This window comes from Anguilla anguilla, chromosome 11, assembly GCF_013347855.1.
Source record: "Anguilla anguilla isolate fAngAng1 chromosome 11, fAngAng1.pri, whole genome shotgun sequence".
Taxonomy (NCBI): Eukaryota; Metazoa; Chordata; class Actinopteri; order Anguilliformes; family Anguillidae; genus Anguilla; species Anguilla anguilla.
The window spans coordinates 30667369-30694963 of record NC_049211.1 but is presented as its reverse complement, the minus strand read 5'-3'; the positions used below and the strand labels follow the sequence as shown (position 1 = coordinate 30694963).

The following is a 27595-nucleotide window of genomic DNA, read 5'->3' as shown; positions in this document are numbered from 1 at the left end:
CTATTCTGTAAAACGACAAACGTTCGGCGGTCGCTACTTCTTTGTATGACTTCTAAAATAATGGAGGCTTAAAATACCATTACATGAGCTAGTACAAACATGTTAAGGGACATCCTGTTTATTTTATTTATTTATTTTTATGTACTGAAAAATGATTTAATAACGAACCATATTCTGACAGTACTGAAACAAGTAAAAGCATGACATGCCAAGTGCAATAGTACAAAAAACTTTTTGGACAATAGCACAAAAAACTTTCATTGTACTTTAAAAGGTTATCCTCTGTATTTTTCTGTATTTGATGGATATAAATCTTTAAATAATTGTAACCATACTTGGAAAATATCATCAAAAAATAAGGCCTTTTGTCTTCCTTAATTTTATAAATTGTGCCATCTGGGACATACATTTTTTAAATATATATTTGACCAAATTAAATTTATTTATCAGTGACTATATACAAACATATCTAAGTATTAGAACATTTTAATTGTGTGAAGTTTTTGTATAATTGATAAACATTTTGAGTGATAAACTACGCATTGGAATTTCATTACAAAATTATCTGCAAAATCACCTATTTTATTCAGATTTAAATTCCATAGCCTGTCACCTGTATCAATGAATTTCTCTTCATTACAGTGCTGTCAGAACCATGGAAGTGAAGCTGCTGGGATTGAAGCTGTTTTGCTCTGAGAGAGACTGTGGGTGAAAAGGGAGGAAAATTGCATGGAAATGTATGTATGGCTTTTGAAGTGGTTAGCCATTCGATGCACACTCTACCTGGAGAGATTTAAAGATCAGGATTAAGGAAATGTATGCAAAGGGAGTGAGGTAGGGAAAAGGTGTCTACATTTTAAACTTTAGTCTCTAAATTATGCAACACCATCCCACAGCAGAGCAGACAGACCAAATCTAGTGAAAATTTTCAGACTTTTAGATCATCTTTCTGTTGCATGATCTTCTTTTGCTAGCTCTCATCTGTGTTGGTCATTTCATTTTTAGATGCTCTTCTGTTTGCTTTGCTTTAGTTTGCTTTTTTTTCATTTGAGCTTTCTTTGATTGTTTTGGTTATATGGTTATGGTTATACACTTTGTTGTACGTCGCTCTGGATAAGAGCGTCTGCCAAATGCCTGTAATGTAATGTAATGTAATGTAATGTTTTTATGTTCTTAACTGTATTAGATTTTTTATTTAACTATAATTTAACCAGGGTAATCACATTGAAATTGACATCTCTTTTGCAAGGCTTGCTTGTCGGAGAATACCTGGAGGAAACCCATGCAAGCTCCACTCAGAAAGTATCTGAGTCCTGCACACTGTAGTTTGTCTTTGGGGATAGAGCTGCTCATATCCGTCCAGTTGCAATTCCATGTTCGGGTAAAGAAACCCGATGGGAGGTTAGACATTCTTAAAGATGAACTGAGATATCTGGCCAAGTGAGATTTTCCAGAATCCCCTGAGGGCACAGCACGGTACCTCCGCCACCCCCAGCGCTTCCAGACTGCAAGTCCCAAATACCCAGGCGCAAAATCGCTGGATAATGAATTTAATTGATGTGTGTATTTGACAGGGACAATGCACATCAATGACATTTATTTAGTATCATCACATGTATGGAATAAGCCTGCATTTACTCAGAATTGAATGAACCTGGAGAGGGGAGAGGACTCACAAGCTGCTTGACACAGGGAATATCCTCAAAAAGAGAACAATTGTCCTGATGTTTGGAAAAATGTTGGCAAATATTTTTTCTTGGCAGACATCTTACCAATTGTTCTCTTTTAGAGGATGTTCCACTTTTTTTCAGAGTATGCAAGTCCCTTGGGTGTTCATCACATCTCTGTCTGTACAGTTAAGACTTATTCAGAGGCCTGCGTCACATTCATAGCCAGCACACACACACACACACACAGTACACACACTGATAACAGACATGGCTAATAAATATCTTTCTGTTTAACCTAAATATCTGTCAATCATCGAGAACAATGGTACAAAACATATATCAGTGTACAGAATCATCTAGGGATAGATATACTGTGTGGTTATAACTTGCGAAAGCAATCACTGTTTCACAGTGGTTAAAGCATTTGGGCCCCTGTGGGGAGTGAAGGGGGCATGGCCAGGTTCTGCTGCCCCTCTTCATTTGGATTGCGGGTTCTGTCTGCAGAAGTGGAGGGGGCAGGTGAACCGGACCTGGTAGTCCTGGCAGAGGCCCCCCCGCTGCTGCCCGTTCACGCAGGCAAACCCGTGAGTGGCGTCATACCTGCGGGGCGGAGCAGAGGGAAACGAATCAGCCTCTGGATACTTCCACAGGAAGCACGTTTTGGTTGGGTGCTGGAGAGACGTACAGTGATGGATGAGTTTAGTGCTTTGAGACCCTGGAAGTGATAAAAGCTATTATATAAATGAAAAATTGGAGTTGATTTCAGCTAATCTTTAAAATGTTAAGGAATTTAGTAATCGTTCAAACTTATCTCTGCACAATAATTTGTGTTATTATTTATTTTACCATGAATTATAAATTAGCGTACTGGTAAACCGTTCTGTACAGTTCTCGAGAGGTTTGAGGAGGGGTATCTGACTGCAGGCTGCAGAAGGGCGGGGCTTGATGTCAAACCCCACCCTTTGACATCCAACCCCCTAGTCCCCTCCAAAGCTTCAAAGAGGCGGAACCGTTTTTGCCTGTTCTGTGTCGATGAGTGGGGTTGGATGTCAAACCCCGACCATCGACATCCGACCTCACATCCACAGATGTACTTGGGTTTGAGAGAACTCCGGACTCAATCTCCCATCAGCCAATTCAGAACAATCCCATCAGAAAAATACCGATATCAGTGTTTTTATAACAGGTTGCTAAACTCGTCCTTGACATTGACTCCACCCCTTTACCCTGCCTGACCCGCTGTGCACCAGTGGGATTAGAAGTGCCAAAAGTGTGAGCATGAGATACTGAGAAGGTGCGAACACATTGGTGTGCGCTAGCTTGCCCAGGCCTCTGTCTAAATGCCGCTACATGATGGACAGAAGTGCCTCCGCCTCCAGGAAAGAGCCTTGCCTCTTCAGCACCACTGACTGAGTAAGATTCAGATAAGAATAACAGGGACTGCTGTCTCCTCGGAATGTCTTACACTAGGAAGGTGTCTCCTGTCTCCATGGCCGGGGTCCCGGAGACGGTAATGGCTTCGATTCCGATTGGCTGGGAGCAGATCTCTCCGTGGTGCATTCTCTGCAGCTGTAGAACAGTCTCATAATCGCCGCGACCCGTGGGGTTGTCCATGTCGAACCATCGTGTCCTGCACCCTATCACAGCATTAGCAGGTCAGCATTTCCACTACGCATATGATAGGCAGGAGCCCTAGTGCAAAGCAACACTGATTTGTTGGAAAATAGCTTTTTACTTCTTAAACTTGTGCATCATTCTATTTGTAACCTAGATTCTGAACAATAACCCACTTGTCACAGATTCCTTGTCTATATATTATTGCTGGCTCACCATATGCTTTGCCATATGCTGAAAAGCTATTATTTGGCATGCCATGGTTGTACATACTTGACACGAGCTATATTCTCCTTAGTACTAATCGCTTATTTCCTTACTTATCCTTATATATATATATATATATATATATATATATATATATATATATATATATATACACACATATATACACACAGTATTAGTCCTGTTATTTGTAGGACAAGGACCATGTTTACATATACAAGCACTGGGCCTTTATACAGTATGTTAGTGGAAAATTATTTTGGTGGGAGGACATGGTGCGTTTCATTCATTCAACCCAATATCATCACAGCAATATCACCAGTTATTGCTGTCACACACCCTGGGAGGGAAATGTGGCAGTTCCAGGAAACACCGTTGGTTACCACAGAGAGAGAGAGAGTGCACCCTCACCAACATGAAATCAAAACTGCACCAGCTCCTCCTACTTTCCAGTGGCGGTTTACTTTCTCCGTCATGTTCATACAAACAAAACTGAAACTAAACGAAAATCAAAACAGGTAATGGGGCAAGTTGACTCCAAAAAACAGCAATCAAGGTGTCACACACCACACCCCGGGCAAGGAGATGCGGCAGTACAGGGGAACACCGTTGGCTGTCACGTGGAGAGAGAGAGCGAGCACCCACACAAACATGAACTAATAAATGCCATCTTCCCCCTTCGCCCTCACGGGTTCCGGGCAAAAACAATTCACTAAAATAACAAACTAAAATAAGAAAGACAAAAGAAAGTTTAAAAAAAGCGACAACTATTTCAGTTAGCCGCTCCTCCGACTTTTCAGTGGCGGTTACTTTTCTCCTTCTTTTTAACAGAAACGAAACTGAAATTAAACGCAACTCAAATAATGAAACTCGCTCTCGGTGATAGCTCCTGGTCTCAGCCCCGAACTGTGCAGAGCAGCACACCTTTAAGCACTTGGGCTGATTAGCTAACGCAGCCCAGGTGCGTATGCTCTCTCCACCAGCCAGCGCAGCTGAGACCAATCTGCTTCTCTGGCAGACCGAATGCCACAATCACATAATAGAATTATTACTTCGTAGAAGTCAGACAGATCTTCTGGAAAGTTTAATAATAATAATAGGCCCATTAAAAAGGAAGTGATAGTTTAGGTCAGTAATCTGGGTAAGCATATAATTATTTGAAGACAGTGCTGCAGCTATGTGATGATTTTACCTTGGCAGAAGTCTGAAGGACAGGTCAGCATCACTTGGTAGTTCTTGCATTGTCCAGACCTTTGCTCAGAGTTGATGCAGACAAATCCAAACATGACATCATAACTGGTAAAAGGGAAAAAAAACTTTCAAAGAATCCCACTGGGTATATTTGTGAATACATTCATCGACACAATTAGAGCAAATGCACACCTAGTTAATATCTTATGGCGTTAGGAAATGCGTTCAAGTGTCGGAAAGAGACAGCTGTCACACCGGAGGGGTATTCAGGCTCACACACCAACAGTAATGACAGAAATGAGCAGACATCAGATGTAGTGTGAACCAAAGACCTGAGAGCTCAGTCAGTGAAGGTCTGAACCAGGCTTTGAGGCACTTTGGTTTGCTACAGAAGTCAGTATATAATCGAATACCGTGTACTGTCCTGCCTTCATAAACTACAGCTGTGCTTCAGGCCACTGTTTGCTCCCTAGACCTGTTTGGTCCCAGTCCTACATTTGTCCTCTGGTTTGTGTTCCATCTGAGGCTGGTCATTTGGACCTCAGCTGGAACAGAATTCAGTTCATTTCAACTCAGTTTTATTTGTATGAAATTTTTCACTAAGGACCACTGACTCAAAGAACTTTACAGACATGCTGGGCCCAGGCCCCCAAGAGCAAGCCAAGGGCAACAATGGCCAGGGAAAACTCTCTGGAGGAAATGGGGAGAGACCCATGGGTGGATCCTGACTGGGGTGGAGTGGGGCGGGGGAGAGGCCATTTACTCCTGGCAGACACTGGGCAGACAAATTAAAGTGATGACAGAGGATGAAGAGATTTAGGTTAAAGCAATGGGCAGTGCAGAGTTTGCAGGAAGGGCCGCTGGCGTAGAAGTCAACTGTAAAGTGGTGGTTAACGTAGTCAGTCAGACCTAGGGTTAGCCGCTGTGCCACAGCTCAGCATCTGCCTAGCGAAGGCTGCCGGCTGCACTGCGCTTACGAGAGGTAGGTGTCTCCTGTGTGCTCTGCCGCGATGCCGTACTCCGTCTGGGCTGCGATGCTGATGGGGTTCCTGCACACCTGGCCCGGAAACTTCTGCAGCAGCTGGGGGATGGACTCCACGTCCCCCTCCCCGCCCGGATCATCGCTGCTCAGCCACCTCGTCCGGCATTCGGTGGGCACTGGAACAGTGGAGTGAGCGTTCACGTTACCAACAGAGCAGTTGCGTTTCGAGAGCGTTGACCTGGCCGCCGTCATGCAGGACTCGTGGATGCAGGCATGACAGAGTGCATTATGGGTCGATTGCGGCATGCCTTCAGTTTTTAGTACTCCCCTGCGTATTAAAACGAGTTTCCAACGTACTGTACTAACAGAGGGTTAGCTCTGTATTAGGTTTCAGAAGGTCTTTATTGCAGCATGCAATTGGAGACAGTTTTTACAGGTATTTACAATTTATTTTACAACACCATTAGGAAAAAAATAACCATAAAATACTAAGAGCTGACAACACTGAACATTTTTCAACTATGCATGAAACAATAAATAATCTCATGCTTATTTGGGTCAGTTGCTTGGATTCTGCCATTGTTGCTTGAAACTATTTATTATTATCAATAATAATAATAATAATAATAATAATAATGCTGAGATATTCTATATTATACAGAAGTGAGGGCTCTAACATGTACCTTTTTCCTCTCCAGTGAAACTATTGAATAGTCAGAATAGTCAACTGAGTTAATGGATCCTCAGCTTTATTGTGTGTGTGCACGTGCATATGTGTGTGAGTGTGTGTTTGTGTGACTACATAGGAAATAGAACTAGACCTGACCTCAAAAACTGGCCATTTAGGTGAATTCCTAAGTGGGAAAAGAACAGGTGTGTACATACAACAAATATGACTCACCAGAGCAAAACTCTGTTGAGCAGGTAAAACGAACCCTGTAGTCTTTACATTTTCCAGATCTCTGATCTGAATTTACACAGGCAAACCCATAGGTGGCATCATAGCTGCAAAACAGTATTGAAAGAAAAGCATTTGCATAATTTGTCACTTTGCTTACATAAATTTTTATAAGAAAACTGTAGTTTTGCTCTAGGCTTAATAGTGTCTGTTAATGTGATCATCATTTACAAATGTTGATGCCCCAGACGTCCATCAGAAGATGAGACTCACATCAGGAAAGTGTCCCCGGTGTTGGAGGCAGGCTCCCCAGACAAGGTTTGGGCCTCGATGGCTATCGGCTGGGGGCAGATGTGTCGAGGGTACACGGTCAGGAGCTCAGTCAGCACCTCGTAGTCCCCATTCCCAGTGGGGTCATCAAAGTCAAACCAGCGTGTCCGACACTCTGTCCAAATACCAGACGCACATCTTTGTGTGAAAATCATGGTCTGAGTTGAACTAAACACTCGTGTGAGTAGGAAGTAAGGACACTAAACTAAAGATGCATTTTATAATTTATTGTCCCAGAGAGGTACAACTGGCAATCACCATATTGGGGAAGAAAAATAATTCCAAAAATGTTGTGATTTTTCAAATTGAATATAGCATATCGCGGCTCTATTGGCTCATTTTAAAGTTAAAATTAATTTGCTAGGCAAGTACGGTAATCAGTGCCTTGCAGTACAAATTCACAAAGGCTTTTTGATCATTGGCCATAGCTGGATTTTTAGTGGAGCAGTTTGGTGGCTTAATTTGCAAAAACCAGCAGCCAGGCAAACCATTTTGTGCACTGACCTTTGATCAGATGTCTGTTTCATTAAGATTTACCTGAACAGAACTGGCCCGAACAGGTGAACATGACTTTGTAATCCTCACACGCCCTCGTTCCCTGCTCCGAATTGAGGCACTCGAACCCCTCCGAGACGTTATACCTGCAAAGCGCATGGCGACCGTGCGGCGTTGAGCATGAGATCATCGCATTACATTACAGACCCAAGTTCCTCCGAGGTCAGATTGAGCAGAGAGTGGTCAACGAGCCAGCCTTGCTACCTGTGGAAGGTGTTCTTGGTATGATAGGACTTGATGCCAGAAACGGTCTGGGCCTCCATGTTCAGCGGGTCTGGACAGATGCCACTGCGGTGAGTCCTCCTGAGGTCATGCAGGAGCTCGGAGTCCCCCTGGGTGGTGACATCGCTGTCATCGAACCAGGCCGTTCGGCACGCTGCCCAGCAACGACAAGGCAGAGGTGATGAGCTGTCATGAGCTGGTGTAAAATCATGCTGCTGGTAAGATCCCTAATCTCTGTTCATGTTTTACTGTAGTATAACCGCAATAACTATAACAGTCACACATCTGCAGCTTAACATTGCTGTTAAATTACATACTGTAGCTTGTAAGAGCTCCCCCTTTGAAGAATCACCCAAAGCATCCAAGAGGCTTTTAATAAAACAGGCAAAGAGGTTAATTTCCAAATATCGCACATTGACACACTTCATACTCGTAAACTATGACGATTGAAAGCATTTTCTAAACAATTCAGACCATAGTTGAGAGGAAGTGGTTCTACTTACTCTCAGTGACTGAGCCAGTAGCATGCAGATCTAAACACAGAAAGAGAAAATACCATGGCCTCAAACTCTAATAGTTTGCACCTTTAGAGCATAACTACTGTATATCCTGTATATCCTGTTCTGTACATGTATTATTCAAATTGGTTTGCAATGTCCATCGAATGTGTTGTTTTATGGATGATGTACAATTTCCATCATTTAGCTCCTATAGATTCAGTGGTGGTAAATTGAGCTTCAGATTGATTGGTTATAGATTAAAAAATGGCTTAGATATTTTTTTGTACATGTAATGTATACCGGTGGTGTCCAATTAATCAGCTATTAATATAATTCATTCAACAGGTAAATTTAGGAGATAAGAAATTAAGGTTACACTTACTAGCAACCAGAAGACAGCAACAAATCACAAGATTCTGTAAGAAGAATTTTTAAAGTATATTCCAGAGAACAGTTACAAAAATGAATACTTGGAGGAATTAAGCACCAATGTTTCTTGTATTTCAATAACTAATTTTACTAATCAAATGTTACCAGACTTACCACTGTCACAATTTCACGACACTATATTATTAACCGCTGAATTCTATGAAGAATAATGACCTAAAATGTAAAGGTATATTTGTACAGTATGTATAGAAACTATTTTATCTCCATAATTCCAATTTTCAGCCTATAACTCACACTGGTAATGGCATAGTAAATGGGTAATCCTGTAATATGTGCAGAAATGCAGTCTTTCTGTTATCAAATAATAGTATTAAAATTTGGTCATGTTCCAATTAATGAAAGTTCAAACATTCATCACTACTACTAAAATAAATGTCACATTTATTAAAGGGAAAATTAAGATAGTGCCTTTCAGCAGCATCACTACAGATAGCTATAATACCACCGGGACATAAAAGAAAAGTTGACAATTTATGTGAATACCTGTAATATCATTGTGATCGCTGTTCCTAATGCAGAGATATCTGTTCACAAGAAGAAGAAAATCACAGGAAGTGTGTCACGTGAGAAACCTTACTGGCTGTAGCTCACTCCTACACAGCAAAAGTATGATTACATAATATACATTACTTCTTATGATACACTAGTCACACAAAGAATATTAAGTATTTCATTATAATTGGCAAAATACAGTACAGCAACAGTAAGGCAGACTGAAAGGTTTGTTTCAGACCACAGCTTTCTGGAGTTGTGTGATTGCCAGAATAAACATTCAACATATCTACTTGGGTCTCTATGGCACAGTCATGCATTTAACTCTATTTGATATTTGCATTTAAGTATTTGATAGAGCCACTCCATGTATCTTCAACTGCAATCTGCATCATTGAGTCTTTGGAGTCAACAGTACAATCTGATTAAATCTATAGTGTTGTCAGAGTTAATTAATCATTCTCCCACAAAAAAACATGTTTAAAAAATAAAATAAAAAAGTTTGCACCTACTGAGAAATATAACCAATTTGGAGGTTTGATTAGCAAAGTTTATATCAGATTAAATTCCCATTTTTCCATCAGCGATAACTCACCAGAAGAGCTGGACCTTAGTGGTACTGCCTGGTCACAGAGACTGGAAGAATGTAGCTCTAGACCTTCATATAAGAATGAACTCTTTAAGTTGGCTTTCTGACCTGCATCCAATGGGAATGAAGGCTGGTTCTTCAGGCTGTTTTAGGCGGGATACTACAGTATCTGTGCTGAATCTGGCCCTGCCCTGTCTCTTAGATATCCATAGATGCAATTCTGAGAGGTAACTCCTTCCTCCTTACAGTAATCCCTGTATGGACAGCACCCACCACTCCCATTATAGCTTCTCAGGAAGTTCAGGTTTCTGCTTTGAAAATAACATTTGTTTTCGAAGTCATCGTTGCACAGCTGTCCTCTGGCTCTACAACAGAGCCATATCAAATTAAAAATGTTAATGATCTATTTTCTGTTGGTCACCATTGGCTGCTTCAATCTCATCCAAGGGAACCAGACTGTCTCAACTGTTAAATGGTCAGAGGACTCTGGCTTTTAGTGAGATCAGAGGTCTCATCCTTAAACTCTTGACTGATCTTCTTGTGAAGGTATTTTGATTGAGCCATGGAAAATGGCTCAGTTGAAACAAGTGGTGTGTGTACCTGTTACTTTCAGCAAGACCAACTCAATTAGGGACATAGAAAAATGTAACTGAATGGGTTTTAATTTCCTGAGGTGTAGTATTGCTAAAATAACCTATGTTACTGTATAACTGACTGATTTATACAGAACAAAAAAGTAGGTATTGTGTGATGAGCGGGGATTTAGTCAGCAACAATGTGGCTCTCATTCTGCTGAGCTGAAAGCGATCATTAGCAGTCATTCAAAACCTTTTCAAACTGGTACAGTGGACACAATGCCCATTGACACTGGTTAAGTTACCTTAAGGGGAAAAATCTTTTTCTTACTTTGGTAATACTCAGTTACCACTACAGGACACTGATGTTGCATGGCATGTTTGAAATAAAAATAAAAAATAAATTGAAAAAAAAAAAAAAAATATATATATATATATATATATATATATATATACAGAACCCTGTAAAATAATATTCTGAATTTATTGAGGCTCAATGTATTAGTCAATGATATTGATGAAATATTAATGGCTATCATAATCAGTACATGATCCCATTTTATAAAATTATGATTAGTTATTGGTTTAGAATATTTTCAGCAACACAACGTTTAAGTGCACAGTTTTATACAGTGAGATCCATAATGTTTGAGATTTTTTATTGATTTGGCTCTGTACGTCACAATTTTGAACACGTGAATAGTTTGATTACAAATCTATAATTGCAGGGTATAGAGCAAAATCAAGAACAAATATGTCTTCGTCTCCCATTATGGCTTCTCTGTATATTCTTTTTATTCCGTGCACATGTCCTTCTGTTGACAGTCATAGTCATTGCTAGGCACACACCATGCACTACCGCAATTCAATTGCATTTTGTGTTGCACTTCACAAGGATACTGCCAAAAAGAGTTTACAGAAACAGGTAATGGGGCAAGTTGACTCCAAAAAACACCAAGCACCCCTGGCAGGGTGATGCGGCTGTACCTACAGGGGAACACCGAACACCGTGGTCTGTCACATGGAGAGAGAGAGAGAGAGAGAGAGCGCACCCACACAAACATGAAATAAAATAAACGCTATCTTCACCGTTACCCCACACGGGTTCCGGGCAAAAACAATTCACTAAAATAAAGACAAAACAAAGTAAAACCAAGCGACAAGTATCTCAGTTAGTCGCTTTGTAGCTGGACTGCTTTCCAGCAAACCAACACCTCAAACTTTTCATTGGCGGTTACTTTTCTCCGTCTTTTTAAAGAAACTAAACCGAAATTGAACGCAACTCAAATAATGAAACTCAGTCTCGATGTTAGCTAACGCCCTTGGCCCGAACTGGGGAGAGCAGCACACCTTTAAGGACCTGGGTTGATTAGCTAACGCAACTCAGGTGCGTGTGCTCTCTCCACCAGCCGACGCAGCTGAGACCAGTCCGCCTCTCCGGCGGAATGAATGCTACAAGGTTTTAAAAAAGAGAGAAACAAATACGAAAACCCACCTCACTAGTGGTAAGAAAAACACTCAAGCAGCAATAGCAATTAACTGTTCTATCAATGTACTGGTGAGATCATTTAAATGATGAGTGATCATTAAGTGTATGATATACTCACTACCTTATAGATTACCTACTTAGCTGGCTAGCCTGTTAGCAATCCAATTAAGTTTGTATAACCAACTGTTAATACAGCTAATTACATTTATTTATTGTAGCCAATAACTCAGTATCAGTGATGGAAAGCATAGCTGTACATGTATAATGTAAATTATTTTTAAATGATGTACAGGTGTAGATAGTGGCCTGTGTGATTCTGATTGGCTGGCTTCAGGCAAGCAAAGGTCTGTACAGAAAACTTTGATGTACACAGGTGGGCAAGGTTTTTGATTGGCACATTGCTGCATGTGATCCTCAAAGGTGAGTTGAACAGCCATTATATAAATTCACAGTTGTAAAAAAGGGTTTATTTTAATCATAAAATTGTACAAACATCAAACTGGGGTTTTATGTGCACAACTGTGTTACAAACATGATTTAACATTCAAGTTATAATAAACTAAAAAATAATAAACTAATAAACTTATAGTATAATGGTTTCTTCTTCACTAATATTTCTGATCTGAGAGATATGAACATATGGCATCCCCTCAATAGGGTAAGCTGAATAATATGCACATTAATTCCAGCCAAACTATGTGGGATATTCAGATGAAGTTGAATTGCCTAAAAATTTTTTTTTTTTGAAACGCCTTTTAATGTTAAGAACATATTACAATTTCATTCACCCTGGATAACATAAATTCAAAAGACACACAACATATAAATGTTAAAAGTTCAAAAGCATTAAACACTTTGTAAAGCACGTTTGAAGAAAAACTCCTCACCATAGTGGTCAAGGTTAAATGATTTTTCCAGGCAGTGCCAGATTGTACAGAAGTCTTGACCTTTTTACAGCTCCAGTGCCCCTTTGTGTTGCCATTTTGCCTAGTGCTGAGCCCCCATCTGCATGTTGCACCCTCAAAGGCCCGTGCTGTGTTTTGCAAACAGGGCTGGAACCGGATAGGTCCGCACATAAAATAAAGCACAGTCATTATTGTTCCACAATGAAGGGTGTAAATATGAAAACTTGATACACAGGCAGGCAGTGAAAGCCATGGATGTTCCTTGGAGGAACAGAGGACATGATGACTAAGAGGGGTTTATCCCCCCCAGAAGTGTCCGTAACCTACTCCAGTGGCACTGCGCTGAAACGTGGCAGCAGTGACAATAAGAACGAGCAGCCACAGGACAATAGCTTGGGCTGTGTGCCCCCTGTGACAAAAGAGCCCAATTAAGAAATGGTTATGCATTACCTTCGCTGACAATGGCTTCAAGAAAATGGCACCTGCTTCCCTGAAGGACCACAAAAGATTGAAAAATGAAATTAAGTCACGCAGTCAAAACATGAAGCTGAATAGAATTGGGGCTGTGAGACTGCATTAGGTTACGCATATCTGTGTGTTTTAATACATATTTTATAATATTTCATAAATGCACTTGAGGGACACCATAATATTTAATACAAAGGCACATTATGTGTAATTAATAGGAAGGTTTAGTATAAGTGTGTGAGTGAATGGCGTGTGCCCTGCGATGCACTGGTGAGCTGAATTCCTGCCACCTCTCACCCAATGGATGCTGGAATAGGCTCCAGCCCATCGTCACTGACCCAGACCAGAAATAAGTTAGATAACGGATGCATGGATGGATGGAACTTCTCAGCAAAATAATTTTCAGCAAAAATAAGCCAAGTTACATTACACAAAAAACATACACTCATTACAATTTTTAGAAAAATATTAATTATTGATATCAAATGGCACAGAACTTTAACCAGTTAGATAAGCCATATGCCAGAATAATGTTATCAATATTTTCCCACATATTTTCAAGTAACTTGCCACTGTGTTATTTCATCTTGCATCTCATCTAATGCAGTATTAATTCAAATAAACATTATTTGAAACTGAGATATTTTTGTTACATCTTGACTATACTTGACTATTATTAGTATATTTGAACTGTCTGAAACTAGTAAGCTACCTAGCCAGTTTTCTCAATTAAACTATGTATAGCTTGGTTGTGAGCTGGCTGTATGTGAAGCTGGACAGATATGCCTTTTATTTTATTCTGTATAACTTAACTGTATCAATGAACATACTATTTTGTTGACCATAGGAACAGGGCACGATTCCTCTTACTGAAATTCCAGTTCAAGTAGCAATGCATGATGTTGCTAGCCAGCTAACCACTCTGGGTGGTGAGAGGGAGGTTAAACCAATTTTATACAGTGTTTTCATTTGAAATCATAAGACATGGCTTTTAGGAATTAATTTTTTTGGCTGCATCCCCCTAAGTAATAGTATTTATGTTTTGACAATTATTAGTTACAAGCCAGCAATAATAAGCAAACCTGAAGCAAGAGAGGACAGCAGCCTAGACAGCATCCACATTTGTGTGCAGTGCACAATCTTTTGTCCCCAAATTAGTTTTAGTCAATGAAATACATAACAAGTAAGCAACATGTAATACTTCTATTGTGCCAGTATGTAATACATTGCGTCCGTGCAAAAAACTAATCAACACTCATTGATCTAAAACATTATTACTGTATCAATGGTTTTTTTTTTTTTTCCCCAAATTGTACAAGGGTTTGGTTGAGGAAAACAGTCTATGTCTTCCACAGGTCTGTTCCTCTGGAGCAATAGGGAATACACATCACCACAATGACTGTCAGATCAAGGCCACTGGGAGCCTTGGAGAGAACAAGCAGCTTGCCTGATGGGAGGAGACAACTCCGTCTGTGGAGAACAATGGCACTTGTCAGCCAAGTTAGAGTGCCTCTGGCTACTGCCATTTAACAGGAGCCTCTGTCTGACAATGAAAGGGTTAGGGTTTAAAGTAACCAGTTGTATTTATAATGTGTCAAACGGAGAATCATTCTTCTTTTCTTCCCAGTGGAGAGTTTTATCAGAGGAAATGTCAGGCCTAATAGCTGCTGGGGGTCATCTACACATAGTTTTTCAGACTGAAACCTTAGCTATATACTGCTAAATCTGACACATTGACGCATTGTACATTTACACTGATTTTACATCTGGTTAAGCTGTACTGATTTGTTCAACAAAATTGTTAAATGTACTACCTCACTGGGTAAAGACAGAATTCATTTTTTTCCCTTCCATTGTCCAAAGTTTTCTGAATTCAGTTACGGGCTTCAGAATTTAACAAAATCCTTATATCTTTAACCTGCACGCATCTATCCAGGAAAAACACTACTGCATTGCTTTGAATTGTATGAATCACAAAAAGCTGAGGATTTCACAGTAAATACAATATTTACTGTGAATTTTCACTGTAAAATACATTCCTGGCATTTATACACACTCTCATCCAGAGTGACATAAACAACTTTTATTTTTATAAATAGTATCCTTTCATATACTGAAGCAATTTAGGTTAAGTACCTTTCTCAAGGGTACAACTGCAGTGGGGTCCTTGGGAATCAAACCTAACACCTTTAGGTTATAAGCCCAGCTCCTTTCTCATTATAGTACTTTCCACCCAGAATAACATTGGATTCAGGTGAATATTATTGAATTATGTGCCAGGAAACAGTGAGATTATTAAAGTAAAAATGGCCTACGTTCGTAATCAGGGCATGGGAGATGCAAGTTCGACTGGCCTATTTTGCTGAGACCCCTTGCGTTGTGTCTCCAGGGATACGGTGAGTAAGATGGATGATATCGTGAAACACAACACAGCAGAAATGGGAAGGAAGCAGAGCGATGGAGGCCAGTGGGCACAGTAGGATTGTATTTCTTGTGGGTCAGGAGACATGTGCTGCAGATACTGAAGCCAGGACTTCCGCTAACTTCAGTCTTATCCTCTGTGGTGTTCTCCTGCAGTACCTTTCAGCACAGTACCTCAATTTCTTCTCTAAAACCTTTGGTTGTGTTAATGAAGATTACAAATATACGCTGCATAATCAACTCTGGATCAATAAAAAGTTCAAAGAATAACAGATTGTATATTATGATATCATATATGGGGTGGCACGGTGGTGCACTGAATAGCACTGTCATCTCACTGCAAGAAGGTCCGAGTTCAAATCCCATTTGAATGCCGAGAGCCTTTTTGTGTGAAGTTTGTGCATTCTCACCATGTCAGCGTGGGTTTCCGCCAGGTATTCTAATTTCCTCCCACAGTCCAAAGACATGCAGTATATAGGAACTGAGTAACAGAGAGTTTAGTAATTAGTGGACTAGAAGCAGGAAAAATACTCTGGTAAAATGTACTGGTATTTAGCAGATGCTCTTATCCAGAGTGACTTAAAAGGCAATGATCAGGGAGTGAAAATAAGTAGAGGAGATTTACTGTGTGGCTGCATGAACTTTGCCCTACTATGGATTGGGGACCTGTCCAGGATGTATTCCTGCCTGTCGCCCAATGCATGCTGGGATAGGCTCCAGCACCCACCGCAACCCTGATCAGGAATACACGAGTAGAGATGATGGATGGATGGATAGATATATGAACTTCTGTGAGTTTACATGATGGTACCAAAGTTAATGTTTGTAAGGACTTGGTAATTATAGTTATTTCTGTGGGAAACCCTAAAAAAGTACATTATGGGTGTGCATGGGCTATATCCTGCCAACTTGTCTCTTGTCTGCTCTCTCTTGAATGGCGTTTCCCCATTGTAGAAACCTCACATTACTACTATAATGCTCTGTAGCTTTAAACACAGACCGTTATAGGTGAAAGACACAATGTCTGGGGACGTTTCTGCCAAGTGTACTTGTTTTAATCCTAGAAGAGATTTAAAATAGAGGCTTTCTACTTTTGGACCAGCATTCAGTGCAACAGTTTCTTTGTTGAGGTAATCACAGGTAAAGCACAGAGCAGTGCCATGTGATCCTTAAAGACAATACAAGATGTAAGAATGTAGATGTAACATGTGGAATATAATACAATATATGAGATTTATGCTGATGTGTGCCTGTAATGTATATTCTTATGGCTAATGACTTCTGGGGAGTAGCAACATGCCTGTGCAGTGGTACTGTGTTCCTGATAGCTATTATCGCATTCTATGTGACTTCGTGTTGCAAAGCCATCAGCATAATCAACGAGATTAGTTGCCTTTGTCAAGCTGTCAATCAAATCTGAACTTCCTGGAAATATCAGCTGCAGAGCTGCAGTGGAAACTCTGTACACAAAGCTGCTTGGGTTCCTGCTGAAAGTCCATGTGTCACCTATGGCAGACCATTCATGGTTCTGGTGTGTTCTGACAGTGGTTTGCTTTAAGTATGTTTCACATGGCATCCCTCTGGCCAACAGCTGTCCTCCTGGATACACTGCTGCAGTGTAACTATGCGACAACATGGCGGGAATGCTAACATGCACCAAGAGAATGTTACACATCACTCTCTACTCCCTGAAATGTGCACTGCTCACAGAGGGCTTGCCAGAAGATCTACTCAGGGCAGTAAGTTTGCTAGTAACTTATATGTGCTTCCAGCACCTTGAACATGAGCTCCCTCTGGCTCCTCAATATGCAGGGGCACTCTGGGAGATTAACTGTAAGACCTGAAATGTCGCTTAAGGCAGCACTGTTGACAGGTAACTTGACTTGACGGTCAATGGCCATTATAATTGGGACACTGCCTTTGTAACATTGAACAAAGAACTTCCTGTGAGGAAGCTGTGAGCAATGGCAATGCAATGATACATGTAAAATAAGGTAATATAACCTGTTTACCTCATTTTAATGCCAGTTAGATACAGTCTTCCAGGAGCTGGAAATTCATACCTTTTTACAAATGATTTGCCACTTGACTTGCAGACTACAACAACTGTAGTGAATTTATTTTACTTATTATTATTTTAAGTTTTATTTTATTATTATACATGAAAAGCCACATCTGTTCGAAGGTTGGAGTAACCCCCAAGTTGCCTTATCCTATTTTGCAAGGCACAGATATTCCCAGCTAAACCTGGTGCTAGAGAGCAGGGAGAAGTAGTCACACAGTCTAAGGCAAGGGAACTTTCTGTTACTCCAGACTCTGAAACACCACTGTTGAGCCACTTACACCAGAGACAGTCACTTACACCTGGATTCTACTCTTGCAAAACATTTTGAAAAGGCATAAAGGTCCCACTGGCAGCCCTTTGGCAGAATTTCTTGATTGACAATGTTGTTCTTTACATACAAAACAACTATTGGAGGCAGCTATCTGGTCTTACCCAAACCATGCAGAGAGGAAGTGCTGAGAGTAGGCCGCACAATCCCTTGGACAGGTCACCTAGCCTTCATGAAACATTTCATGAGAATCTCAAAGAGATTATACAGGCCAGGGATGTACAGTCAGGTCAAGGCATACTGTAAAACTTGCCCAGAATGGCAACAGACAGCAGGGAAAGCTACAACCCCAGTACTTGTTGTGTCAGCCCCTGTGATCAGTACTCCCTTTGAGTACATAGGAGTGGGAAGAGTTGCTCCAGAGGAGAAGAGCCAGGCAAGTTACACTCAAATTAAAAGTCCAAGAGTTGTACAAATATGGGTTTGTAAAAATTATAATTTTATTCCTTGTTTCAAAAGACCTTGATTGTTCATGCAACACTTCCACAAAACAAGGCTGAATGCTAGTTTTTGACAGACATAGAAAACAAATAGCTCTACCCAACCCATGAAGGAGAAGGCAGCAGCATTGTTCTGTATTAAGAGAATTCTACAAAACAAGTTATTGACAAAGTGCATGACGTTGCAATACCTTAAGATGGTAAGATGGTGTGTCCTCTCTGGCTAAGGATGGTCTCAGAAAATCAGATATGATATTCTGTATTTTATTTCCTGAAGTTTTGGGAAGAAATAAAACAGCCTGCAAGATAATAAATGGTAAAGGTGGGGGTGTTCGTGCTGGGGTTATGGTAAGGGTGGGAGGTATCAGTGGTGAGGTAGGGTAAGGGTAAGTTCTTCAGACAGAGGAGAATGGTACTGTACATAAAATGCAAAACTGCTGTTCAGTGTTCAGAATGTAAGCTGGGTTAAGCTACAGAAACTCTTCTGTTTGTGCCTTGATTTTCCCCTTTTATTTTGTTTTGTATTCAAAAGCTCAAAAACAAACACTTAAAATATACATATATATTTTAAAATAATATAACAAGTACGATATTTTAAATTGAAAAGTGGCAACGTCCCCCTTTAGAAACAGTACTTTTTCCATTTAAGCAATTCCATATTAATTAATCAATTTAAATTTGCTTTTATGAATGACCATGCACAATCCTTGATAGGAGGATTCTGTCATATGGAATGCAAGTAGGACTTGTGCAGTGTTAGGTTCTGAGGGCCTATGTACAGTATAGGATGTGTCCTGCTCTGTTGGTGCAGAATGAATGCCTCAATGTCTGCTTCAACAAGAATATATGACCACTAAGAGTCACACAAAATTGACTCTACATTCTTCCAAAATTCCAAGGTATGGCCAAAGTAATTCAAAATAGTAGTGGACTCCCAGCTACACATTCCAGTGAAATATTTGTTCTTAAAGCCTTCCAGCAGACACCAAAGCCAACACTGTTTTTCAGTGATAACGGTCAAATGACACATAACAGGTGTCCAGCACAATAACAAAACAAAGTAAACAGGCTGTTCAGTAGAATCTGTTTTACTCATATTATACAAAAAAAAAAAGAAATAGAAAAAAAAAATCTAATGGGTATTCTAAAAAAACAAAAACTTTCAGTTATTGTTGGGAGCTTTGAGTGTTTCAAACTGTAACAGCATTTCCAAACATACAACAAACTCAGAGAGAGGTTTTGAGGCAAGAGGCAAATATTCTCAGGGACAGTGGTCAGCTAATTTAACTCTCTTGGAGATTCAATATAAAAACTTAAGCATAAGGGTTAGGGGGCATTAAACCAATGTAATAACCAAAAGACAACAGGTGAACTTTTATGGCTTTATAACAGGAGAAATGAGCCAGGAAGCAACAAAAAAACAAAAACAAAAACGAAAATAAATTAAAAGGAAGCATCGTTATGCGAATTGGTAGTGCTCATTTAGAACAATAAGAAATAATAAGAAAAGACCCAAAGCAGACTGAACCTCGGGTGGAACTGCCACGTCACTGTTAAAGCTGACCCATATCAGTTGCGTGAGCCTATGCGAGCTGCCACTCTTTTAATCCATTAACTCTAACACAGCCCACAAGAGTCTGCTTTAAACAATTACTACAGGGCTGCAGATTCACTTTCACTGAGACGTGCTCTCGCTTCTACCTGTTATCACACACCCAATGCGACCAACTGTGGTCTATAGGACCTGTCCCATTTCACTCTGACTCTGAAGGTAAGACTAGTGACCCTCAACACAAAAGTGTTCAATCTGCGGCAGTATTCTGCATAGACTCTCCTGACGTTACTGTCTGACGAGATCTGCTCTCCATAACCTTGCCAAGGAAGAAGACAATGTACAGGTTCAGGGAAGTAAGGGAACACCTCGGTGTAGATGGGTTCAAACATAAAAAACAAGGCACTACCACATATAAAAGTACACAAAATATAAAGACTTCTGATCAACAAATTTACCTGACTAGCAGATAGGCGTGATTGTGACTGAGCAAGGAAAAATATTTTTTTTTTTTTGGCATATTGTGGGCGGGTTTTCAAAAGTTTTAAAAACAAACATGTCTGTTCTTTACACCCCTTACATGTCTTTGAAATCTACTCAATTACGTACACTGCTGTAGAATACTGGACAGAAATCCAAGGAACTCTGCTTGATAGTCATAGAAATACACGTGTCTTTGTCATGCAAATCAAATAGCAACATCCTTCCAAAATTCATTCATTTCTGTCAAAGCAATAAAAATGGCATGTGATTGCCATGGTTTTGGGGGGGGGGGCTGGGGGCTTGGATATGGAGGTGGGGCTCGGAGGGGGGGAGAGGGGTGGGGGTGGGCATAGGGATTTCTTTTTTTACATGTGTGTTATCATAAAATGCACAGCATATCTACAGATGAAGTTGGGTCACTACCTCACACACAAAAAAGAAAACTGACTTTGTAACAGGGTGATTCTTGATAAACATTTGACGTTAGCACCATTTGTTTATTTAATCATATTCTGACACCAAACACACAGAGCAACTCCAACATGAAAGGCAAACATTACCTCAGTAAAAAAAGTGGTTTGGCAAAAACAAAAACATTGATACTTTAAAGTGTGTTCTCTTAAAGTATTTGATTTCTTCACCTGAGACGATGATGTTGTCCCCTGCCCCCCCGTGCCCCAACACCCACTTTTAAGAAAAGCTCTGAGCGTGCTTGTCCGAATGCTGATCGTCCAGAAGGGAGAGCTACCAAAAATGATGAGGCAAAAGGCCTAAATGTCTTCAAGTATTAACACGACTAGGCCACAAAGCCTGGGACACAGTATTACAACCCAGAGTCAAATCCAGGAGGAACGGGTTATGGTTAGTTTGTAATTTCCCACCCCCCACAAATATATATATATTTATATATTTATTTATATGTATATAAATAAAATTCAGTGCTGTAAAAACATCTCCAACTCCTAAGGATCTCCCCCATAGTAGAAGAGCTATTTTTTCTTTCTTTTTCTTTATGACTAAAAGCTACTGCTTCGATGTATGTAAACTGAACTGGAGCTCCTGTAGTTATAGTCCTTCATTGATGATACAACACTGATTGTTTTTGAAGACTTGTTAATATAATTTCTTTTATCTTTCTTTTTTTGGTTTAATGCAGTGCAGAGCAAGGACAATCCTCTTTTTGCTGTTTCTCATTTTTTGGTAGCAGCAAAGCACCGTGTGTGTGTGTGTATGTGCGTGTGTGTGTATTTGTGTGCGTGTGTATGTGTGTGAGTGTGCTAATGTGAGTGTTGTGTCATTTGTTCTCCAGAGTCAGTGGGGGTGTGGTTGTCTCTGCTTGCTGCTTTATGATGGACATCGCTCCACGTTGGAACCCTCCTGGGCGTGGGCCTGCAGGTCGATGGGCGGGGCCTGCTGCTCCCCAGGCCGAGCGTTCATCAGCGCCAGGTTCCTCACACAGCCTGTGATCCCCGAGGAGAACTTGCCTCCTGTCAGCGCCGTCATGTCCGGAGCTCCGCCTACAAAGCATGTGTCCCTCATTATGACATCAGAATACATAAAGGCAAGGGCAGGCCACTTGGCCCATCTAAGCTCAATTTAATGTGCTTCCTGTGAAATTGCGTTTGTTGAATAAATGGAGGGCCACTAACACTTGTACCGCCAAGATTTCAAACTACCTTAAATAGCCAGGAACGGTCAAATTGACCATGACATGCAAATACTGTAAAACACTGCATTTAATATCAGCAGTTATGAAAACAATACTTCAGTCATGCTGGCGCAGGTTATAAGAAAAAATTAACAACTCCGTATTTGTATGTCAATTAACACAGTAATGTTTGTTTAGCAACATCCTTCCAAAATTCATTCATTTCTGTCAAAGCAATAAAAATGGCATGTGATTGCCATGGTTTTGGGGGGGGGCTGGGGGCTTGGATATGGAGGTGGGGCTCGGAGGGGGGGAGGGGGGTGGGCATAGGGATTTCTTTTTTTACGTGTGTGTTATCATAAAATGCACAGCCTTAAATAGCCAGGAACGGTCAAATTGACCATGACATGCAAATACTGTAAAACACTGCATTTAATATCAGCAGTTATGAAAACAATACTTCAGTCATGCTGGCGCAGGTTATAAGAAACATTAACAACTCCGTATTTGTATGTCAATTAACACAGTAATATTTGTTTATTCAAAATTTTATAATGGACTCTCTCTTCATGGAATAGTAGAGCATAAAGCTAGCTGGAAGAGCTGTATAATGAACCTCTGTATCGACAGCAGAAGGACAACTTTTTTTTTGGTCTACCTCTGTGTTTCTGGCTCACTGTCAGTATAACTTCCACAGACCCATGACAGCTCATCACTGTCAGTGTCATCGACATTCCTCCCCGGCATCTTATTCAGCCTCACTCACCTCTTGTAACATCCCTAACACACTTAATTTGCAGTCAGTTTTCACTTTGTCATTGTAAATCTTTATATGACTTTGTACAACTTTATATGACTCAGTTGTAGGTACTGTACCAACAGTAAATGAATATACTGTATAGTGAGCATAAGCCATACAGTAATAACTATAAAAAATGATTAGATTCTCTATACGCCCTGCTGTAAGTGTGTATGACAGCCCTGTCATTTTGCAGTAACATGTAGTGATGAAAATGATCAAGCATACAGGAAAGGTAAATGACGGACAGTTTCACTTCTCATGACCAAATGGTCATGATATATGCCATCTTTATGCCAACATTATATAACTGTCACACACCAGCATGACACCCCTGGGAGGGAGATGCAGTGTCGGTAAACACCGTTGGTTGCCGCATGTAGAGAGAGAGAGAGAGCGCACCCACAAAAACACGAAATCAAATAAACGACCCTCTTCACCCTTCCCCCTCACGGGTTCAAGGCAAAAACAATAAACTAAAACAACACGCTAAAATAACGAAGACAAAAGAAAGTAAAATGGCGCAACCACTTTCCCGTTCGCCACCTGTAGCAGGCACCAGCTCTTCCAACATCCCAGCTGAGGATTACTTTCTCGGTCTTTCTTTCTTGCTTGAACAAATTTCCAGAAATAAAATGAAATGAAAATCATAACCATGCTCTTGGTGCAACCAAGCTCCCTGTCTCGGCCCCGAACTGTGGAGAGCAGCACACATTTAAGCACCTGGCCTGATTAGTTAACGCAACACAGGTGCATGTGCTCTCTCCACCAGCCGGCACAGCAGAGATTTGCTTCTCTGGATGATCGAATGATACAATAACATTTAGAGTTGGTATACAGTTGTTCTCCACACTTTACTCTTGTGACCATGTGAATTTTGGTCTCATCTGTCCACAAGACCTTTTTTTTTTGGACCCTGCAGGCTCTTTTAGGTAATTCTGTACTAAAAGTTGATTTTGGTATGCCTAAGGAATGGCTTATTTTTCTGACTGCTTTTTTTTCCCTTTTTTCCTTTCTTTTTTTCTTATTTTTCTGCCTCATAATGGCTTCCTTTACTTTCATTGGCACAACTCTGGTCCTCATGTTGACAAATCCAATAACAGAATCCAAAGGCTGTAATCAAGACTATAATACTGAAGAATGCGAAAAGCTCTCTTATACCTGCACAAAGGAAGCAACTAAACACACCAGACTAATCAGAAACACATGTGAAGCCATTTGGCCGCCCAAACATTATTGTGCCCTGAAATGGGGGAAGAATGCATAAAAATAGTTGCAATTTCAACATGGTGAAAGCAAAATATATAAAAATACGAAATCAAAACAAAATATGTACCAAACATTACGGAGCTCACTGTATATATATATATATATATATATATATATATATATAAGCATGCACATATATATATATATATATATATATATATATATATATGTGCATGCTTACACAGCAATTCCTATGCGGAGAATGACTTTTCTTCAGTATGTTGATCATAAGATGATAATAAAAGCAGAAATGTGTTTAGAAATGAGCTTACCCAGGAATACATTGCCTTTGGTGTTGACCATGATACTTCTCCCTTGCGATTGTCCTCTGCTAATGACTCCTCCATCAATCTGGACATAACCCTGTTTACCAGTCCTGTCCACAAGGAAATAAGAAAATGAATGAATCACCTCACACACACACAGGCATCACCACAATATATGGAAGTATGCACTTATAGTTGTGACTGAGTCAAAGATATGTCAATAGCCTGTGCAATTGTGAAGCCTGTTTCTTGTTAGTAACGTGACGTGAGAATGCACAGGAAGAGTTTTTTTTTTTAATCACAGAGGCCAACGGATGGCAACTCTCATCCAGATTTAAATTATTGGCCAACTGATCTGCAATTGCTCTGCTGGTTTAACTTGCACAATGTGTTGGCATCACAATCATGTAATATAAAACCTCTTTCAAAGGGATCTTATCTAATTTAACTGAGATTACCTGATTAACTGTAATTACAGGCTACCAGGCATTTTTAAACATGGTTCTATGCGTGCTGGAATGTCATTTACTTAACACAGAAAACACACCTGTTCTTTGCTTGTCCCTCAGTAATAGATTATATATTTTAGAATCAATTTGTTATTCATTTGTTATTCCTGAATAAATACAGAAATACATTCTTGATTGTTTATAATCACACAATTCAACATATTTAATGTTCCTGAAACTGAATTTCAAAAAATAAAACATATATGTCATAGTCAAATAGCTTTGGACAGAAATGTTTCCATACATGTTTAGTTCATGCATTCAGTCAGTCTAATCTAGACTCATTTCATACATATGACACATAAGCTGTATGCATGTTAATATATATACAGGCATGTTAAACTGTAACTGAAGATATGGATTCTCTACCTCACTGCAGTGATCTGGTGCCACTTGCCATCATTGATTGGTTCTTCGGATATAATCTCCGCCTCCCCGCTGCCCAGCTGGTAACTGTAGACAAGACATCAACCCCGTCCAAGTAAAATAAAAACTCAACTTTATTTAAACAAAGAGGGTGCATAAAGCAAAACAAGACCTGCTTAAAACCTAGTATATGGCTGGACCTAAAACACGTGATCCGGCCGACCAATGGTGTAACTTCATAACTCGGCTGACCAATGGTGTAACTTCATCACTCACTCACTCAGTCACAGACATTCACATTTGTAGGGCTGGCCCCGCTGTTGCGGTCCAGCCAAAAATATGGTAAAATAACAGGATATTCCAAGAACAGGTTATGGTAAAATTAACACATTATTTTCAAACAACAACAGAAAAACAAAACAGATGTATAATAAAATACAAAATTTATGGGAAATATACATAAAAATTTTAGAGATTTGCATCTACTAATGTATAAAACAAATGAGAATGTACACTATATGACCAAAAGTATCTGGACGCCCCTTGGTCTAAGGCTGTTTTCATGGTATGGGCAAGGCCCCTTAGTTCAAGTGAAGGCAAATCTTAATGCAATGACATTCTAGATGAATCTGTACTTCCAACTTTGTGGCAATAGTTTGGCCAAGGTCCTTTCCCGTTTCAGCAAGACAATGCCCCCAGGAACACAGCAAGGTCCATAAATAAATGGTTTTGTTGAGATCAGTGTAGAAGAACTTGACTGGCCTGCACAGAGCCCTGACCTGAACCCCATCCAACACCTTTGGGATCAATTGGAAAGCCAACTGCAAGCGAGGCCAAATTGCCCAATCAGTGTCTGACCTTATAAATGCTCTTCTGGCTGAATGTAAGCACATCCCCTCAGCAATGCTCCAACATGCAATATAAAACCTTCCCAGAAGTGTGGAGGTTGATATAGCAGCAAAGGGTGGACCAACTCCATATTAATGCCCATAATCTTGGATGAGATGTTGGATGTCAGGTGTCCACATACTTTTAGCCATGTAGTATATGTTTGAAATGTACCTGAAAACAAGGTGTCCACTTTGTAAACCTAGACTTATAAAGTCTTTGCCTTTTCCTTCTTCTCCAAGTTCCTAGAAATGAAATTTTCAAATAAAAAATATCACGTCACCCATGTAAACATTGTCAGTATTGTTCAGTGTTAGCTGTTAGTATCCGATAATCCATAATCTGATGGAGACTGTTGGCAAAAAAGCCCATTCCACAGAACATCTATGCAGGACTGTTGATAGGAAACATGCACAGATTCAATTATAAAGCCATTCTGACAATGTCCAGCCCATGTATGAATCATTACAGTTAAACGTTTTACAGTTAAAAAAGGCATTCAACCTCAGCCACCAGAAGGCTGTCATTCATAGGAGTGTTTCAAGCAAGGGGAATCGTTTGTTCCACTTCAAAACAATTCAGCAGACATTCACTGGCACCATTCATTGAGTAGTTCCTCCCTTAAGCTACCTGAAGACAAGGGACCACTTGACTTGAGCCAGGCCATTCAGCTAAAGTGAACGCACGCATGTAGAGCGTGTAGAGACAGCGTGTAGAGACAGAGAGAGTGTTAATAGGACTGGGTGAGTTTCATTGCTGATGGACTGGGGTAGCTTCAGATCACACCTCTGTGCCGTTACGGAGTTGGGTTTTCTGCTTGATGATCACGGTAATGACATGGTAATTGTGTTAGTCATGGACATGTACGTAAGTTCCCACACTGAAATATAAGAATAAACTACAAATCTAGACAGTGTAATTTTAATAATTTTATCATTGCAATTTTTTTTATTACAGTTACAATTTTAATGATCACATCTCATAATAGATTCTTAATCATTTTTATTCAACCTTGTTTGATATGTGCGGCCAGAAAGCAGCTTGAAAATAGTCTTATGAACCTCCCATTAATTATTTTTAGTACTGTAATGTAAATAAAATGTGTTATATTTGTGCTCATCTACCTCTTCCATAGATGTGGAAGCATAGCTGCGTAGCTGCTCTACCATGTACCATGTAGGGAGGAATCAGATCAGTGTCAACCTGAGTAATAAAGGAGGGTCGGGAAAGGGTCGTGGTGTGGGAATCACTGAATGTGAGTACCTTTTTACTAGCATGCAGCTTGCGGAAAGCTCCGCTGGGCTCCTGGAGAGATGGAAGGTGGGTTAGCGTGACAAAGCAAACCGCGCAGCATGCTGTGGATGAGGGGCTGGCAGCCAACATGCACAAACCACAGTCTGAGGACA

The 27595-nt window shown here is 40.2% G+C and overlaps 2 protein-coding genes across 14 annotated transcripts in view; both read right to left on the bottom strand.

Moving 5' to 3' along the window:
• Positions 1–1580: 1580 nt before the first annotated feature.
• Positions 1581–9853, bottom strand: si:dkey-205h13.2. The gene is made up of 12 exons (XM_035382242.1): positions 9725–9853; positions 9121–9161; positions 8570–8603; positions 8191–8220; positions 7670–7841; positions 7448–7551; positions 6854–7025; positions 6584–6687; positions 5678–5858; positions 4702–4805; positions 3136–3307; positions 1581–2270 (listed from the first exon to the last, which is right to left on the bottom strand). The coding sequence occupies exons 2-12, from the start codon at positions 9130–9132 to the stop codon at positions 2147–2149; spliced, it is 1209 nt and encodes a 402-aa protein (XP_035238133.1). The 5' UTR covers positions 9133–9161; positions 9725–9853; the 3' UTR covers positions 1581–2146.
• An 8534-nt stretch (positions 9854–18387) lies between these two features.
• Positions 18388–27595, bottom strand: part of LOC118207312 (basement membrane-specific heparan sulfate proteoglycan core protein-like) — a 140323-nt gene continuing 131115 nt past the window's right edge. For 11 of the 13 annotated variants that reach the window (XM_035380772.1, XM_035380762.1, XM_035380769.1 and 8 more), the window contains 5 exons: positions 27453–27494; positions 26364–26434; positions 25305–25388; positions 24433–24536; positions 18388–21961 (listed from right to left, as the gene is read on the bottom strand). In XM_035380772.1, coding sequence (XP_035236663.1) covers positions 21789–21961; positions 24433–24536; positions 25305–25388; positions 26364–26434; positions 27453–27494 — 474 coding nt within the window. In that variant the 3' untranslated portion in view covers positions 18388–21788. The remainder of the gene's footprint in view (positions 21962–24432; positions 24537–25304; positions 25389–26363; positions 26435–27452; positions 27495–27595) is intronic. The other 2 variants (XM_035380767.1, XM_035380775.1) reach the window with 1 other exon arrangement.

Coding starts and splice junctions, on each gene's coding strand:
- si:dkey-205h13.2 (XM_035382242.1), bottom strand. Junction 7,026..7,447: donor TTCGGGCCAGTTCTGTTCAG/GTAAATCTTAAT, acceptor GTATTTGGACAG/AGTGTCGGACACGCTGGTTT. Junction 3,308..4,701: donor TCCTTCAGACTTCTGCCAAG/GTAAAATCATCA, acceptor ATGCTGTGATAG/GGTGCAGGACACGATGGTTC.